This window comes from Scardinius erythrophthalmus (genome assembly GCF_964197995.2).
Source record: "Scardinius erythrophthalmus genome assembly, chromosome: 10".
In the NCBI taxonomy this organism is placed as follows: Eukaryota; Metazoa; Chordata; class Actinopteri; order Cypriniformes; family Leuciscidae; genus Scardinius; species Scardinius erythrophthalmus.
In genome coordinates, this window is record NC_138230.1 from 19,727,263 (window position 1) to 19,746,763 (window position 19,501).

The 19,501-nt window shown below is 40.1% G+C and overlaps 1 protein-coding gene across 2 annotated transcripts in view; it reads right to left on the bottom strand.

The window, feature by feature from the left end:
- Positions 1-1,533: 1,533 nt before the first annotated feature.
- slc39a7 (solute carrier family 39 member 7) overlaps positions 1,534-19,501 on the bottom strand; it is a 42,624-nt gene continuing 24,656 nt past the window's right edge. The window contains exons 2-8 of one of the 2 annotated variants that reach the window (XM_081376738.1): positions 19,291-19,327; positions 17,146-17,314; positions 9,011-9,100; positions 8,683-8,805; positions 7,913-8,017; positions 7,613-7,809; positions 1,534-2,928 (exon numbers count right to left, since the gene is read on the bottom strand). In XM_081376738.1, the coding sequence (XP_081232864.1) occupies positions 2,674-2,928; positions 7,613-7,809; positions 7,913-8,017; positions 8,683-8,805; positions 9,011-9,100; positions 17,146-17,314; positions 19,291-19,323 (972 nt within the window). In that variant the 5' untranslated portion in view covers positions 19,324-19,327 and the 3' untranslated portion in view covers positions 1,534-2,673. The remainder of the gene's footprint in view (positions 2,929-7,612; positions 7,810-7,912; positions 8,018-8,682; positions 8,806-9,010; positions 9,101-17,145; positions 17,315-19,290; positions 19,328-19,501) is intronic. The other variant, XM_081376737.1, reaches the window with a different exon arrangement.

Consider the following 19,501-nt stretch of genomic DNA (forward strand, 5'->3'; position numbering starts at 1 on the left):
CAACTGAGTGGCAAACAAGAAGCATTGCAAAAGCACATGGATATGAAATGAGTACTGAAGTGGTGATATTTTTATAATCATTATCATTAGTATCATTGTAGCCCAAGTAATTATATAAATGTGTAAAAACATCTGTACACCTCCATGAACATGCAGATGAGATCATTTTAACTGAACTATCATTAAAAAGGCAAAAAAGCAACAAAAAAAATATAGTATAGAGGTATATGTGGTTATCACATGAATACTTTTTAAAAGTTTTTAAAACAGGATTATGGTTGAAAATCAAAAACTTTCACAATAATTATACTCATAACTGCAGTTCACTATAGTGCTGTTTTTTTTTTATTATAGATTGTCAGTCTATAAAAAATACCACATTTGTAATGCTCGTTGTTACTGTCACTTTCATTATGAAAACATTGTCTTAATAATATTATAAAATTAATCACATTGGTGAAATAAATGGGAAGGAATGAAATCTGTGTAGAAGGGTTCAAGCACAAAGGGTTCAATGGTTTAAGGGTTCAAGCACGAAGTGCTGAAACCCTATTGTAATTGTAAGGATTAAAATTAAATCGTAAGGCCTAGAGACTTGAAACTTAGCCAGATGGTAGGTCTCAATTTGGGGATAGACTGAAAAGGTATGACCCCGATTGGCCAATAGGGGGCTACAGGGATTAAAAATGCGAAACTGCTCATAACTCCTAGACCGTTTTACGTAGACTCAAGTGCCTTATATTATTGGGACTTAATCCATAGGTAAGATGAACAAAACATATATTTCCGATTTCATTTCCGGCATGATTTTTATTTTATTTTCAAAAAAAGTTGAAATTTCAATTCACTGTCGCTAAGGGGTGCCAAAAACTTTTAAAGTGGCCAGTGGCCAGGTAAAATGTTAGAGGCAGACCAGTACCCCCACCCAGTCAGGAGAGGGGTGTGTGAAAAGGTTAAATTAGTGGAGAGGGCTGCAGGTGTGGCAGTGTCCTATGGTCTGATCCAGGTCTCAGTCACTGCTATGAGGTTGAGACCTGAGTAATAGATATAATAAAGTCTGCTTTGTTTACAACAGACTGGCAATGAGAGCAATGAACTAAAGGACATAGGGAAAGTACACAGGTTAGAATTGCGCTGCTTCCATCGTGTGACATGCTTTGTGAGTGTTAGTATTAGAAGGGATTTGGAAGCACATAGTGAAAACAGGTCACAAAAACAAACAGATGAGAACAAGCTGTAGAAAAGAGGAAGTGGAGAAAGCAAGAGTGATTTCAGTATTTGTTACCACAATAAACAAAACAATGTTTCCAAGCATCGACAACCACACTAAAATCAAATGAGAAAAAAAAAAAAAAAAAAAAAAAAAAACTTACACGCTGCTGTACACTTCTGTTTTTTGACTGCTTCTCCTGTTAGAAGGTTTGAACCGGTTTAAAAGTTTTGAAATAAGTATGTAAATGTGCATATTGGCCTGTAGTTACATTGAGTTTTGGCAGTGGTTGTATTTGAGTGAGAAAAGAATGAATGCAATTTGACAGTAGTCACTGAACACATTTAATGCCAAAGCAATGGAAAATGATTAACAGTTTAGCCAACATAGATAGTCTGTTGTGGCCATTGTGTGAAGATGATGGAAATGTTAGCAAGTTATTTTTACAATTTAGGGAGTTTTCTGGCCTCATGACAGCAGTTTCATAATCATTCATCAGGAAGCCTTGTCCTATGAGAAATTGCTTTCTCAATTATTCATGACAGCCATTTTGTTTGCTGTACTAAGGCAGAATAGAGACTGCTAGAGATGTACCACAATTGTTTTATTTAACTGTAATTGAACAAAACATTTCCTCCATTTCTGATTTTGAAGCGATATGCTTGTTTTACACAGAAAACGTAAAGGGTTTACACTAAACAAATTCAAGACATGGTTAAAACAACTGCATGAATAAGGTTACAGACTTTAAGAAAAAAAAAAACACCACCAGCTAAAATTCAGTAAGTACTGTTTGCCTCTTCTGAAGAACCATCACCAATGATAATGTGAAACTATAGATTACTCTGCAATATGTGTGTGTGTATTAAATTGTGGAGAGCCACAGTTACTTTCATTGAGTACACAGTTACTATTACTGAGTAACAGCTATACCTGAAACAACTATTTCAGCAGAGGAAATCAAAGAAACTCCATGGCAAAGAGATAGCGCACATTGCTTTTAAAAGAATCACATAAACCTTTATTGTGTGAACAGCAGTCAAATGACAAAGATAACACAACCGATATTTCTTTAAAAGCAATCTACTGATGAGCATTTGCTTCAGGTGACAATACATCTTGGGATCATAATGGTCGAAGAGTCCCCACATTTCGAACCCGACCTTATCAGTATAATGAACTGAACATGATTTTCTAGCTGTTGGTCCCTGGGAAGGTTGGTTCATGTGCCTAAGATGACTTAAGTGATCCATTCATGTTGGTCTCTGGGTAAATTAGTGCAGTTCTCCATTTTCTTTCACTCTCTCCCACTTCATTTTGCTTTTCTTTTTTTTTCTTTTTTGTGGACCATGTCAACATTCATCTCAAAACACTAATTTCAAGGTCTTTAGTCTCTAAAGGTTCTGGTGCCCATGCATTGGTTTCTACACCCCAATTTATTCTTTCAAACATCACTTCCTCTCTCACTCGTACTCTGCGATCAACACCATCATTCCCACACCAAACAGCAGAGCTAGGATCTCCAGCATTGATTGCCATATACTAGACCGTCCAACCAGCAGCTCTGGGAGAACCGTGACAGTTGCGATATAAACAAAGCCTCCGGCGGTGAAGGGGAGGATCCAGGCTGTGGCCGCAGCACCCACTCCTTCAGCCAATAAGGAGCAGGCAGTTCCAGCTAACGCACCAATGGCGGTGAGAAGCTGAAGACACATGGCCTGATGAAAACAAGAAGAGTTAAGAATAATGGTAAAGTAAAAACAGTGATGTTTAATAAAAATCAACATGAAACTTTTTGTAACCAATTTAACTTTTGCTATATTCTTTGAAGTGGCTTTATAAGCACAGTTTTCCTCCATGTTTCGATCCAAAACATTTCAACACATTAAGGGGGACAGGACCTATAAAAGAGCTTGTCTATCTCTCTCTCTTTTTAAATAGCCAATAGCGTTTAGTTTATTTCACAGAACAGCAAAGCCAAATCTGACAGCTTGTGACAGCCAGATTCTTATGAAAAATAGTTTAATTTCTTGAAACTATAACATTTCTATTAATTTTTGGGGCAGTTGTGGCCTAATGGTTAGAGAGTCGGACTTGTAACCCGAAGGTCGGACACCTAACCCCAATAGCTCCCAAGGCATCGCAGTGAATGGCTGCCCACTGCTAAGTGAGTGTTTCCACGGTTTGCAGTTTGTGTGTTCACTACTAACTCCTAATGTGTGTGTGCACTGGATGAAATGAAGTACAATTTCCGAGAATGGGTTACCATACTTGGCCTTCACGTCACTTCACTTCAAATAATGGTAATGTTGTAGTTTGAAAAATCTTGTAACAGCTGTCTCCTGTTCTCTTTTTCAGTGTTTATAATACCAAGGCTCTCTAGCCACTGGGGATGTTTGGGCTCCTAAATAGCACTCTAAATTACAATATTCTGTGCAGAATTCAAATGGGTCTGGAATGCGAGAGGGAAGACTGGCTGAATCGTGCATATGATACACTCTGCAGCACGGTAGTAGAAACGGGCAATATAAATTTGACAATCAGTTGAAATGTTGGATTATAGTCTCACAAAAGCTCATCATTTGCATGCATTTTTAAGTCTTGCCAGTTTAAAAGTTATTCTTATTGCGAATAATGGTCAAATAAGCACGTAAACAGCAGACAAATATACCTCAATGCATAAAAGAGAAAAAAAAAAAAATCTCTGCTGTTGACTAAATAACTTTTGTAACAACCTTATTTAAATCAGAAAGAAGTGAACAAGTAACCAATTTTAAATTAAGTTCCCTTATCAAATCGGTCCTTCGACATTACGTATGGGGAAATCCATTTTCCTCGAAATGCTGAAGCCTGATTTGATTAACTCTTTTGCTTGCAAATAGCCAACAGCGCCCGCACCCTCGCCTGATTGGCTGACAGCCTCCAATATAGGCGACGTCAGGCGCCAAAAACCTCAGAATCTTTCTTCTTCACCTGGATCCTGGTTTCGCCATAGACTCACGCAAACAGAGTGGACAACGTGGAATTATCCCCTCTCGCGTTCCGGCAGATTTTTTGCTAGGAAAACCAACTAAGAAAATGACTCTTTGCCGCATGTGTGGTGGACCTATCTGCTTCTCGGACGCACACGAGCAGTGTGTGCTGTGTCTGGGTCGGGCCCACGCGGAAACAGCGCTCGAAGGATCAGGTTTTCGAGCCTGCGAGGAACTCCCCATCAAGACCCTTCGCGCAAGGCTGGCGGCGGCGAAAAGGCCGTGTTCCTGCTCAGAGTTCCCTCGGCAACCAACAGAGAAGCCCGAGAATGTGTGTGTAAATGCTGTTATGAAACCGCTGGGTTGTGTTTCAATAAACACAAAGCATTACATGTCTCAGCAAAAGAGCTCTTTTCCTCCCCTAACTATTACCCATGAGAGAAGCGAAGCCTCTCCCCCGGGAGGCGCTTCACAGAGCGGAAGCCCGGGGCAACCCGAGGATGTGAGTGCGTGTGTCCCTGTGCAAAAAGCCGCGGACGAGTCACCCGTTATTCATATAGCTGTCAATGCTTCTCCGGTGACTGGCGCGCAGCCCCCACCGCAGCATGCATTAATGCCCCCCCTGTTGAGCCACCTGAGCGCGTGGTCGACACTCCCATTGGCGTCAGATTGGGTAATCAACACTGTAAACCATATACGCTTCAGTTCGCTTGCAGACCACCCTACTTCGGCGGCGTGATTATGTCAGAAGCATCAGAACAGAGCACTCTGCTGCTACGGGCAGAAATCTCCTCCCTCCTGGCCTAACAGGCAGTAGAGATAGTGCCCGGGAAACAGAAAAATTGCGGGTTTTACAGACGTTTTTTTTCTAGTCCAGAAAATGGACGGAGGTATGCGCCCTATCTTAGATCTGAGATTACTGAACAAAGCGCTCGCGAAACGCACGTTCAATATGATTACTGTGATCCAAATCCTCGCGCACATTCAGCCGAGTACTACTTCATTGCAGTGGATCTAAAGGATGCGTATTTTCAAATTCAGATAGCCCCGCATCACAGGCGCTTTCAGCGTTTTGCATTCGAAGGTGTTGCATACCAATTCAAAGTGTTGCCGTTTGGGGTGTCTTTAGCCCCCCGCGTGTTCACAATGTGCATGAATGCAGCGCTCGCACCCCTGAAGCTCAGTGCTGAACTATCTCGACGACTGTCGGACTGTCTGTGAACATGCAGAAGAGCACGCTTCAGCCGTGTCAGTACCTTCCTGGGTATGGATCTGGACTCGCGCATGATGAGCGCGTGCTCATCAGAGCCGAGGATCCAGTCCATTCGCAATACACTAGCCCTCTGCATTCAAGGCAGAGCTGTCCCCTTGAAAACGTTTCAGAGGCTACTGGGTCTGATGGCAGCCACAGCCTTTGTCTGCAAACTGGGCGTGCTGCATATTAGACCGCTGCAGCACTGATTGCAGAACCGAGCGTAGCCGCAGGCGTGGAGAGCTGGGACAGAGCACCTTGTCATAACACGATCATGTCTCGAGACTCTGGCACCTTGGTCCGGCATGACCACGTACGAACAGGGTGCTGCTACGGGCAGAGTGGTCAGGCGGGTAGTGGTCACTACGGATGCATCACTATCAGGCTGGGGAGCCCCCTGCGATGGCAGACCAGCATTCAGTACGTGGGCGGGGGACCAGAAGCGCTGGCATATAAACTGCTTGGAGATGGAAGCGGTTCGTCTGGCTCTGCAGAGCTTCCTTCCGTTTGTGAAAGACTGTCATGTTCTCATCAGAACAGACAACACAGTGGTGGTAGCGTACATCAATCGCCAGGGAGGGTTGCGCTCGCGTTCCCTACAGGGCTTAGCGAGGCAGTTGCTCTTGTGGACGGATCGGGTACTTCTTTCGATCCGAGCAGTACATGTTCCGGGCAGTTTGAATTGTGGTGCGGACATGCTGTCCAGGGATGGCATTGTGCACGGAGAGTGGAGACTACACTCTCAAACTATAAATTTGATCTCTTTGGCGAGGCGGAGATCGACCTCTTTGCTTCAGAGGAGAATGCCCACTGCCCGCTGTACTTTGCGCTGACAACGGCTCCTCTGGGAGGGGACACGCTGTCGAGCCACTGGCCCAAGGGTCGAAACAGCCCCCTTTATTATGCCCGCATTCATAAGCTGGCAGTATTCTCAAGCACCAACATGTTTGCTGCATTTCCCCCCATATCACACCAGTAAGTGTTGCTTAACTGGGTACGGGGAGATACTGATGGTGTCAGCGCTGAGTTGGCTCTGTACCAGAGTGCATCTGGGTATTTCAACCAGGTCCAGTACCTGACCTAGAGGGCTAGCGCGCTATAGTCTGAGGGCTTAGTGCTTAGCACTTGTGCTCTACAGGGGCACGATGCGATCTGGGCCAGCCAATTTTCCACACGGCGGGGGTTTTATACGTTCCCCATACGTAATGTGGAGGGACCAACTCGATAAGGGAATGTCTCTGGTTACTCAACGTAACCGTAGTTCCCTGAGAGGAGGGAACGAGACATTACGTAAACTGCCGTGTGAAAAGCCTTTTCAGCCTTAATAGCTCTCGTTCAGTTGAAAGATTCTGAGGTTTTTGGTGCCCAACCAAAATATTGGAGGCTGCCTGACAGCCTATATTGGAGGCTGTCAGCCAATCAGGCGAGGGCGAAGGCGCCACTGGCTATTTGCAAGCAAAAGAGTTATTCAAATCAGGCTTCAGCATTTCGAGGAAAATGGATTTCCCCATACGTAGTCTCGTTCCCTCCTCTCAGGGAACTACGGTAACGTTGAGGAATTTTAATTTTCTGCAGGCATTTTTCTGATGTGTCTCAGGCTCAACCTGTGATGTCATAATTTGCCTCTGTTTTCAGAAGATATACAGTTTTTAAATCTGTAGTCTCTTCTGACTAAACAAACACATTTAAATTCTTTTAAAAGTACATCAGTTGACTGCCAGATTATCCTAAAGCTAGCAGATATGGACAACCAGCAAAACCTTAATTTTGATTTTGTAGGGTCTTAAAAGACAATTTAAGTTCATATTACATAAGCAATTTATAGTCTTTATAGATATTAACTACACTGACAACTGGATGATGAAAGCCTTGACAATGATGAAAAAATTAAAGTTCTGTTTAATTGTTTTTTTTTACTCGCCCTCATGTCATTCCAAACCCATTTGACTTTCTTCAGCGGAACACAAAATATATTTTGTAGAATGTTTTTGAAGAACAGTTTTGCTTACCACTGACTTGCATTGTGTGGAGAGAGGAAAAAAAGCACTGATATTTCTCAAAATATTTTCTTTTATGTTCAACAGAAAAAAATAAAAGTCATACAGGTTTGGACATGAGGGCGAGTAAATGATAATAGAATTGTTTTGGGTGACAAATCCACTCTCTGGAGCTCCATACCTTCTTCTTTGTGCAGCCTGATTGGACAAGAATTGCAAAGTCTCCAATCTCGTGAGGTACTTCATGTAAGAGGATGGTGATGGTGGTAACAGTACCAACTGCTGGACCTACAAGGAATGACGCTCCAATCGCAAGACCATCCGTGAAATTGTGGGTGAAATCAGCAGCCAGGTTCAGATAACCAGACACTTTAATATCTGTAGAGACAAAGAGAAGTTGAGTTATTCTGTCAGCAAGACAGCAGCACTGACAGACAGAAATAAAAACTCAAATACTTTTTTTAGACATGAGTTTCCATACCAGAACTTGTCTCTACAGGTTTCTTATTCGAGACTTTTTTCTCTTTTTCTCCCTTCTCTCTTTTCTTGTCATCCTCTTCATCACTATCCTTTGCCTTTGCAGCAGCTAAAAACAAGACAAGAAAATATTTTTATTGTATTTGGAAACCTGTCAAGAATGTCCAGATCACTCTCTAAATAAATACATAAAAATAAGAAATTATATTTTTATATTATTTTAGCACCAGCAACATTGTTAGTAATATGACATTATTTTCTTGGCCTGCATGCCACTCCGCTATGCGACTGGGAACAGCCGCTTCATTGTGAGCACTGATGAAAGCAGTGTGTTGAAATTTTTGCTATTATTGGTCTGGCCTTTACCTCACTTACACATTTACTATGCAAAATAAAAATAAAAGTTTTTTAGGTTTTTTTTTGGCTAGACCTTGAGTCTTTATTCAGATTATTCAATCTATGTTTATGAAATTTAATTCTCAGAGAAGATCTGTAGATTAACAGCCTAAAGAGACAAACACACATTCTCAGTGTTATGGTGCACTTTTTCTTATTTCGGCAAGAAAATTTGTTTGGTCCAAATTCTGAGAATTGTTTGGTCCTCTGCTATTCTTAATTGGTGAGTGTTCCGAAAGGAGAAGCGATTTCATCAAAAATAGTCAGCAGGTTACAATCCTGATTAAAACAGTTGTTCCAATTCTAGAGGGATGCTGCATTAAGAATATGTGAAATGTTTTTAATGCACACGTAATTTTATTAATTCAAGACTCTTACCATGAGAGTGAGAGTGTGAGTGTCCTCCCTTCAAAAGACGGACAAATTTCTCAACCACTAGAAATGCAACAATGCCACCCAGCACCCACAGACCAACTGACATCATGTGACCATGGGCATCACCTGTGACAGAAATTAAGCATTTATTGACACTGCACAAATTTTTTTTTTAATAAATTCCATTCTTGTATTTAATTTGACCAGACTGCATAAAAAGTAGTCCTTTAATAAATTATATTCTTGTATTTAATTTGACCAGACTATAACCTCTGTAGAAAAAAAGTAGAAGTAGAAAAACACCAATTTCAATAACTGAACAATGACCCACCATGGGAGTGACCATGTGACTCCTCACTACCATGTGAATGAACATGTGACTCCTCGCTGCTGTGTGATTGACCGTGATGAGAATGAGGTTCTGTGTTGAGATAAAATCAAAAGGTGAAGGTCAGGCTGGTTAGTATGGGCCAGTTACTCAGATGGTAACTACATTTAGTCAAAAGATCAAAAGTCGCCATGACTTAGACTAGTTATTATAGACCAGTGTTACTCAACCAGTTGGCTGAGACAGAAAAGCTGGTTGCAATACCGTTTTGAGCGAGTGTGCAACAAAAATGTAATTCTAAACTTTTTTTTGTGTGTGTGAGACTATTTTTGAAAGATGTGTATGAAAGCATTGACTCTTCTGTCAGATGTAGTTGAAGTAAAGATTGTCTGAGAAAAAAAGTGTTGTGCTGATTTTGGTATCTGCTGTCAGATGAGATGTTGTCAGGCTTTATGTCATTGTCATTATTCTAATGTTAATTTCGTAACTTGAAATAAAAAGTCTCTCCTCAGAAAAAAAAAACCTTTTCTGTCCTGTCAGACATTATACTGTGCTCGCAAAACTTCACTATATATAAAGAGCAGATGAAATTACAAGCATGCAGCATCATAGTTACATTGTCAATTGGTAAGTCTGCATGAAATTGCCAAAGAGTACCAATAAATTACGTAAAGTATGTTGTGTGTTAGCTGGAAAGGATTTACATGCAGGTATGACAATTATATATATATATATATATATATATATATATATATATATATATATATATATATATATATATATATATATATATATATATATATATATATATATATATATATATATAATTATATATTCAATTAATCAGGATCAGTTTCCATATGTTTTAATAACAGTTCATGCTAGTATTGTGTAATTAGGTAACTCTAGTTTCCATTTCCCCAATACATACATATATACACACATTAGCATCTAAAAACGCTCTCCTTCTTTCCATGGCGTCTGTCGTTGCTATGCAACCATGAACTGCGCTCTCCATGATGACGAGGAACTATCAGAAAAGGATTAATGATTTCTAGCCCTTGCGTTAGCTTTACAACTAGATATATTTATGGAGATGAGAAATAAAAACCCAGCCTGTACAGCTATGATCAGCTGTTCAGCCGAGCTTACGATGTTGTTACGGAAATGAAAGCGTATTTGTTGTTTTTTGTCTCATGACCTTGTGCCATTCTGAAAAGTTAAGATGTTTTCATCTCGCCTGGAAAAACGAGCACACCACGACCGCGTCACTTCCATTATGAGCGTGCTTGCCGCACGCCTACATTTGAAATAACACACTTGAGCGCGCAAAAGACGCCATATGTGAATTTCAGCATTTATTAGTGCAAACAAAATGAAGGGCATTTTCCAGTATTTTCCAATGAGCTACTATCTTTGATGACAGAATACCTAATTCGAAGTGTAATCTATTGTCATAAGGTGGCAGCAGCAACAGCATTATGGTGCAATAGTAGTGACAGTCACACAACATGAGTCAAATGTAAGCAAAGAAAAAAGTAGCCTTGGTACAAGTTGGTAGTGTTTCCCTGGATATTATAAGTAAAAGTATAACATAACTTCGTAACATTTTAGTTTTAACAATAACTAAAGTAAATTAACCTTGTAACTCTTCAGGAGCCTACACAATATTGTCACCTAATAAAATTTAACAAAATTTTTAACTACAAATGTAAACAAACAGCAGCAATCCAAACAAAATGGATTTATTGCAGTTTATCACTGAGAGGGTTTGATCGCAGATTTAGTCGCAGCAAACAGCGCAAACAGCTCATTACGGTGACTGGGAGGGGACATGTTCGGTTCACTTAGTTCCCTTATCGAGTCAGTCCTTCGACATTACATATGGGGAAATCCATTTTCCTCGAAATGCTGAAGGCTGATTTGAATAACTCTTTTGCTTGCAAATAGCCAATGGCGACCGTGCCCTCATCTGATTGGCTGGCAGCCTCCAATATAGGTGACGTCGGGCGCCAAAAAACCTCAGAATCTTTCTTCTTCACCTGGAGCCTGGTTTCACTGTGGATTCACGCAAACAGAGTGGACAATTTGGAATTATCCCCTCTAACGTTCTGGCGGATTTTTTGCTAGGAAACCAACAAAAAAAAAAGTCTCTTTGCCGCATGTGTGGTGGTCCAATCGACTTCCCGGACGCACATGAGCAGTGTGTGCTGTGTCTGGGTCGGGCCCACGCAGAAGCGGCACTTGAAGGATCAGGTTGTCGGGCCTGTGAGGAACTTCCCATCAAGATCCTTCGCGCAAGGCTGGCCATTACCCGTAACGGTGGCCTTATGACTCCTGCCTTTCCTCCGCCCGCCACCGTCGAGCCGCGGACCGGGAGACTACAGAAAGCTACGTCAATAGACTGTCGAGGAGTTAGCGTCGGCCCAGCGGCCACACCGCCCTCATGTGTCAGAACGCTGAGGCTAGTAACCGCCCTCCGAAGGAAGCGCGGGAAATTGTCTCTTTCGGATGTGGTGAGGACGACACCATGTCCACGAGTGCCTCCGACCCTGGAGCTTGGTCTGAGGCTCCTTCAGAAGCCACCCCGGCCTCGCTGGACGCGGAGTTCATGGCTATCCTCATAGAGGCAGTAGCGGAGCTGGAGCTGGACTGGGCAGGCCCCAAAGAACAGCCGTCTAGGAAGTGGATAGACGGGTCCTTCCTCGGCACGGGCCGCCAGGCGGACGCCCTGCAGAGACCCGTGCCTTTCTTCCCTGAGCTCCATGAGCTCACCCCGAGCCCATGCACTACCCAGCTGCAGATGACAGTGGAAGGGGCGGAGAAATTGGGTTACACGCGACCACCTCCCGTCCAGGAGTCCTTCTCCCGGATGGAAAACCACCTCATTGCATTCAAAGCCATGTCGAGCCACTGCCCACATCACTGAGAAGGCATATATTTCGGCTGGACATACAGCATCTGCCCTCCACACGATGGCAATTCTAAGGGAATCGGCCGCAATATGGGCAGCCTCAGGGTTCTGCACCACCATCTGTGGCTGACGCTGACCAGAGCGCACGTGATCTTCTCTTCTGCCTTAATACCAGTTACCGCGCGAAAAAAACATGAATGAGCATCTGAAAGTGTGTTAAAAGGTAGAGTACAACTGCACAACTCTGTATCATGTGACATGGAATCGCTCAATCAGTGTTTCAACCGTGGAAAGACGTCAGTAAATCAGCTTGTAAACAATGTCATAACGTCACATTTACCTCAGAAAAACCATATCCAGTGACCATAAACTCGTTAGTCAGCTAGAAAAATTAACTCTAGAGAAGAGCATTTTGCTAAATATATGCACCATATTACATATTCATTATAATTTTTAAAATTCTTCAATTTTTAATGCGTTTTTGAATAAATCTGGCAGGTTTTTATGACAGCCACCATTTAAATGTTTATATTTCATATAACTTTATTATTATAAAAATAAATAAAAGTGTAATTTAAGTGTTTGTATACAAATCAGTTAATTTTTACCTTCAATATTATAGTAGGCTAATGAAGCCTATAGGCTACCACTGACTCCCATAGTTTACAGCATTAGTTAAGAGATTTGTTTTCCTTGAGAAAATTTGCCATGTATTGTGCCTGATATACAAAATAATCAATATTGAATCAAATCGAAATCGTATCGAATTGCAAGCTTGTGAATCGAAATCGAATCGAATTGAATTGTGAAATTTGTGTCAATACCCAGCCCTAGTGGCCACAACATATAAACTCATGGGAACGTGATGTTAAGTCGAGGGAACGTCATAATATCTCATGGGCATGAGATGGTGTTGAGGGAACGGCATCCGTTTCTCATGGCCACCAGTTTTATAACAAGTGGGAAACAAATCTTCACACGCGATACGGGCTCCTCCTTTTACCCCGGTCATAATTTACTTTGTTATTTGTTTATTTAAGTTTCTCATAATTTGTTTTTGTTTATTGCCTTAAAAGGAAATTTATTCGTGACCCGAATGTTTCATTCTAGCCAGCAAATTTCCGACGAAAAAGCCCATTCAACTTAAGAATGCACTTCAGGTGTCTTTCACTTACGTACCCATGTCTTAAAGCCAGAGACCACACTATATCTTTATATGACATTCCTAATTCAATGTAAAATGTTATTTCATCAGTCATCTCCATCTCCGACTGCTGTATATGGTTACAGTATTGACCGGTGTGGTTCCCTCAACATAACTCTTGGCTACGAGAAATAGTTGTCGTTCTCTCAAAATATGAAGTCGTGGCCACGAGAAAAATATATCGTTCCCTCAACATATGATCTCGAGGCCACGACTTTACATCGCGTGGCCACGACATAATGATGTCGTTACTTCAACAAAATGATCTTGTGGCAACAACATATCACGTTCCCACGAGTTTATATGTTGTGGCCACGACAAAACTAAGTGAACCGAACATGTCCCCTCCTGGTCACTGTACAAAACTGCAGTTACTTGTTTTGTCATCTTTTCAGATCACCCGCGCTTCTTCAGCAGTGTAGAGAGTCAAGTCAAGTCAAGTCATCTTCATTTATATAGCGCTTTTAACAATGTAGATTGTTTCAAAGCGGCTTTACAGTAACAAACGGATAATTTATGGTAACAGAGATTCTTTTGGCTTTATAGCGGTTCTTGAATAAAGATATTATCCAGCTAAAATTAGTTTTGATTGATTCACTTCCGTCGCAAGGATCATTAGTTATTAAATTAAATTAGAGGCCGCTAAGACGACATCGTTCTCTCTACACAGACTTTAAACGCGAACCTGTGAGAAACGCTGATGCCGCTCACGTGCGCATCAAGAATTAATTCTATAGTTATGCGCATTTGAATATATGTGCACAGGTTTATAATTCCCTACAAACCAAGCCTTAAACTACTTGTCTGGCCTTAAAATTTTGATACAGAATTTTATCACTTCGGGGTAGATACACAAAACCGAAATTATCCCGACAACGCTTTATCTGTAGAGTGGGAAAGGGATCCTTCACAGGGAGAGACTAGTTGGCACTTAAGAGAGAGCCCACGCGCAGGGTTGCCAGATTGCAAAGATTAAGTAAAACATCGGGAAGAAAACGTGTTCTTTTAACAGAAAAGCTCTGATTTTGTGTATTTAAATTGTTGAAATCTGGCAACCGCATGCAAGAATGCTCATAAAGCGGTAATTTTTTGCCGTCTTTTTTTTTTTTCTGACAAAAACAAAGAGTGATTTTGGTCAAGTTTTTATTTTTTTAACTACATGTAGACTTGTCTTTCGTCAAGTATATTGCATGCTTATTTAGTCAGTTGTCGTTTAATGACGTTGGTGTTATATCTCGTCTTCTCAAGAAAAAAAGGTTGTCAACCAACATTTTTTGTCATAGATTTCATGAACGAAATGAACACTACCAGTATATGCTGGTTAGCTTATACGGGGTAGAACAGAGGTGCGTGCTCACTCATAGGCCGTGTGGTCTTAGTCCCGCCCCTCCTCCACTGTGATTGGGCGGTTGGGTAAAACGTGACAGTGATGAGCGCTGCGTTTTACCCAAAGTTGAACATTCTTAAACTCTCGGTGACCTGTAAAGACGCTGAACGCTCAGCGCTTCAGCGTGAAAAAAAAAAAAAACGCTCAGTGCCTCATTACGCTCATGGCGTTTTAAAAATGCGGCGCTCCCATTGAAAAAATACGCCAGCCGCGTGAAAAAAACGCTTTGGTGGACACACGGCCTAAATGTTTCATTCTAGTTGTATAGTTAAATACTCAAACTTATTTGTGTTAATGTTGTCTTTGTAAGATTGTAGCTTCCATAGAATTCCTACTTTGTTCTCAAAATATTACGACTTCAGTCCAGTATTGCTACGACTTTATTCTCGTAATCTTAGATTTATTTATTTTTACGTTGCGGTTCAGGGCTTCCGTATGACAGCACTGGGCAGGATGTGGAATAACATTGTTTAAAATAATGGAATAAAATCATTTTTTTATTAACCTGTTAACCGTTGCCAGAGCGCGGGCGCACTGAAGCGTTTTTTTTTTATAAATAGTTCAAAGTTACTATCAGATTTAATGTTATACCTTGACAAACTATACATTATTACAAAGACATAAGACTCAAGTTTCAGAATTTGACCACTATTGTATTTTGAGAAACTTATAGCGACAGTTATTTCTTAATTTGTGTCAGGAGTTATGAAATGAAAAAATGAGTCGATACCTTTGATATGAATTATGCGCGTCAGCCGCTTTCATTCATAAAAAAACTCCCGTGCCGTCGTCATGACAGCGATACACAAAACAACGTCCTTCCGGGCTTTTAGCTAAAAAATGTGCAGATTTGGAGAAATATTGATATATTCTCATAGGTTTACATCAGATTTCTATAGACAGGAATAATATTTATTGAATTTATACCCAAATGCGTCGACGTAATCATTATGAGCGTTTGCATACTCTGTTAATGTGTTTTCAATTCATACCAATAGTCTGAGGGCGCCCTCGCCGCCCTGTGCACAGTATTAGAACATGAAGAAGTGCCATAATCATGTGACAATCCAGGAAGCCTCGAACACACACACAGCTAACAAGAGATCGCGCTGTAACTATGGCTGTAACATGCAGATACAGACATTTTGAAGACAATAAACATGTTTGCTATGATATTTGAGTTACCTGTGTTTTTCAATCCATGCCAGGTATTTCCATAATTATAGATTATATTTATAATGTAATGCTAATCTATATAGACTATCAATGTGCAGAACAGTATACAATAGTATATTTTCTGTCTGATTTTTTTATCTGAAGCCAAATTAGATCACAGAAAATTATTTAGAATACTCGATTTGCTTTATAAAGTAAGTTTATAAGCACAAACATGGTTTTAATCTCATAAATTGTCGTGTATTGATGGTGTGCTAAGCTAACATGCTAGCTAGCCCTAGGTGCACCTGCCACCTAGAAGTTATATTTTTATTATTTTTTGAATGCTTACTGAAATGTTTCTTTATTCAAGAAATGCATTTAAAACAGTTTAGAATGTAAGGGTGAACTTTGAGAAAAGAAATTAGTGACTGAAACCATATGAATATCATGTGAATAGCCAGTCGTTAGTAACTATAATGCAGACAAAAGAAATGCATATTTAGAGCCATAGCCAGGCTGGAGAAGTGTGAATGTGTGCAGGGGGAGACTGAGACTGAATGGGGATCGTTTGCACCACAAAACAATAAAGACAATATACTGCATAAATGGTAAGAAGATGACAATAAATATCAGTAGCATTTTAGCATCAAATCAAAATAAAGTCACATGACATGGTCTTGAAAAACATTTCACTAAATACAGAGTTTTGGTCTTATTATCTTAAGATTTTAAACATAAAATGTTTAGACATGTGGCATTAGCTGTAGTGCATTTCTAGATTGCTCCAGGGCCAACTTCAATTTTATTTTCATGAGGATGTTTCATAAAAAATAATTTCTAATAACTTTACAAAACTTTGAAGCTATTTATAACAATTTTTGTCATTATGACAATTATTAATTCTACATTACAATAAACTGCCAGGTGTCAGCTTTCAAATGAGATCATACTTGTGCTTTTAGTACAAAGGGTTCATGAACTGTATCTGTTTCAGTTTGGGTATGTCATTTCTTGGGATTTTTCAAAAGTGGGGTTGCAGCTTAACAGGTTAACAAAAATATTTTTAATGTATAATAATTTTTCATAAACATCTTTCATAAACATCATCCGATTAATCGAAAAAAATAATTGACAGATTCATATCTCTCTCTCTCATACATACACAAGATACGGAGTAACGCGCTTTATATCTTTCATATTGAGATTCATCTCTCTCTCTCTCTCATACATACACAATCTACAATATTTATACACAATCTTTGCTATCTACAATAGCAAAACTAAGAATGATTTTTAAACACCTCAAAATACACAATCCAATATGCTAATAGATTTATATAGTCTGGTCAGACACAGACAGAACTAAAGCCAAAGGTAATTGTCAAAAATAGCAGAAAGCATATTCTGTGCAGTATGGGAATTAGTTTATGTGACAGGGTGTTATAGTTACATGACCTCAAATTGTGCTAACTCACCCAGCGCATGAGGAATGAGATGAAGGAATGCATCTCCAAGCAAACCACCAGATGCAAAACTCAAGAGCACTTTGAGTAGTTTCTGGTGCTGGTCCGTGTTTGACTGCACTGGAATGAGGAAAAGGATGAGGAAGGGCGCAGCACTGATGAGCAGGGTGGCTCCAATTGCCTAAAACCAGTAAAAAGAAAAAGTCTTAAAGCCATGGTTGTTTTCCAAGCTACAGACCCCTGGAGGTTAAAAAGGTACTGCAGAAGCAGGTCTGTAGACTGCTATATAATGCAAAAAAAAAAAAAAAAAAAAATCTTTGAAATAAACAGAATATTAACACCCTTTTTCATGATTAAACAAATGCTTAAGATTGTATTGCAGTCAACTGCATTGACACCATTGTAGGAGAACTGAAGTGAGCTGGACGATGCCATCACTGTTTTCTCCAGAGCTGCTGTATAGAACTAAATTAACAACTAATGATATTTACAACCGAAATGAATCAACATTGAACTTACTTAAGCTGGACAATGACACTGTTTTCTTATAGAGCTGCTGAACAGCCGGAAAAAAACCTGTGTTGCATTATTTTCCTGTTTTCACTGTTAAACTGCTATAAAACAATCTGTATTGTAAAAAGCGCTAGGCCTATATAAATAAAGGAGACTTGACTTTATTCAATTTTGGCAAAACAAAAAAACACGTTTACTTTCATAAGCCATCACGTATTTTAGAGCTTTCGCGGTAATGTCTTAAGTGAGAACGAGAAGTTTAAAGGTTGTATCAGCGAATTCAGGCCCAAACATAAATGATCACATTCATCTAATCTTTCCTAACGATCCGCTAGCTACCCGCCCCAAAAGCATGCCGTCAAAAAAAAGCGTCTCTGTAGGCAGCCTAGGCTCTGATATCTGCAAACAAAAACATTTGGTTTCACCACCTCTCAAAACCAAAATAAATAGTGTTACAACCAATCACCGACAGGGGTGGGCGTTGTGAGGTTTTGCGCTCATGCACGGCTGCCTATGACAGCTGCACGCGAAAACCTCACAACACCCACCCATGGGCATTACGGCATGTTTTCTATGTACGATGTTCTCAATATAATTCATAATCCCACGTTTATAATGAACAACGCGTTATGGTTGTTGTGTTATTGTGTTACAAACGGTGTAGAACAGAGGGGCGGGGGGAGCAAAGCTCATTATCATTTAAAGACACATGCACTTAAACGGCGTGCTGAAAACAGAGCTGTTTTTGACCATGTAAAATGAGTGTTTTCTTACAATACTAATGAGAATTTTGTATTAAAGTATATTACAGACTTTTAATTTAGACCCTAAAGAATCATATTAGCTTGTACAAAAATGGCATTATATGACCCCTTTAAATGGGACGGTCTAGCCTTGTCTCCTAGCAACTCTAACAGCTGCCATTGATGAGCGGCAGTTACATTTGAACTGGACTTTTTATATTCAACTGCCTACATATTTTAACCTTGGTGCATTTATGTAAACAATAAAGAGCATAAACTATTTAAAAATGCATCTAGAAAGATATAAATCAACATTTGAACCACTTTGTAGTGGTACGACTGACACATTGCGGCAACATGCCGGGTGCATTTGTTATGCAGAAGACGGTTCAGTAAACGTACATTTGAATCTACACCATGCATTTCAGTGTCTTTAACAGTTTGGTAGAACATCACACTGGCAACTAGAATAAAAATCTATGTGCAGGAACTGTGACAACATTGACGCTGACAAGCAAAAACAGTAAGACGATAACATGGCAATTACCCTGCACTCATTCCCAGCGTTTGATATAGAAAGTGAACCACACTCTGTCGAACTTCATTGGATCAAATGGGTGTAAATATTCGACAACTATGTTACTGCAATGAACATTAGTGGCGAAACGAGACTTGAGGCCCTTCTGCTACATCTGTCTGGAGAAAAGGTAGACGACATATGACACGCTTGCTGAAGCAGCAGATAAATACGCAGATGTAAAGACTAAGTTTACCAACCATTTTGCACCAAAGAAAAACATGCAATATGAAGTGTATGTATTCAGAAATGCAACACAACAGAAAAATCTAGACACATTCCACACAGGACTTAAAAATTAAAATTCTGTCGCCATTTACTCACCCTCAACTTGTTCCAAACCTGTATAAATTTCATTGTTCTGTTGAACAAAAAGGAATATATTTTGAAGAATGTTGGTAACCAAACAGATCTTGGTTACAAGATCTGCTTGGTTACAAATAGGGATGCACCGATACCACTTTTTCCAGAATTAACATTAAAACATTGTTTGATTAACATTAAAATACAGCAACAGGTTTATTAAACTGCTGCC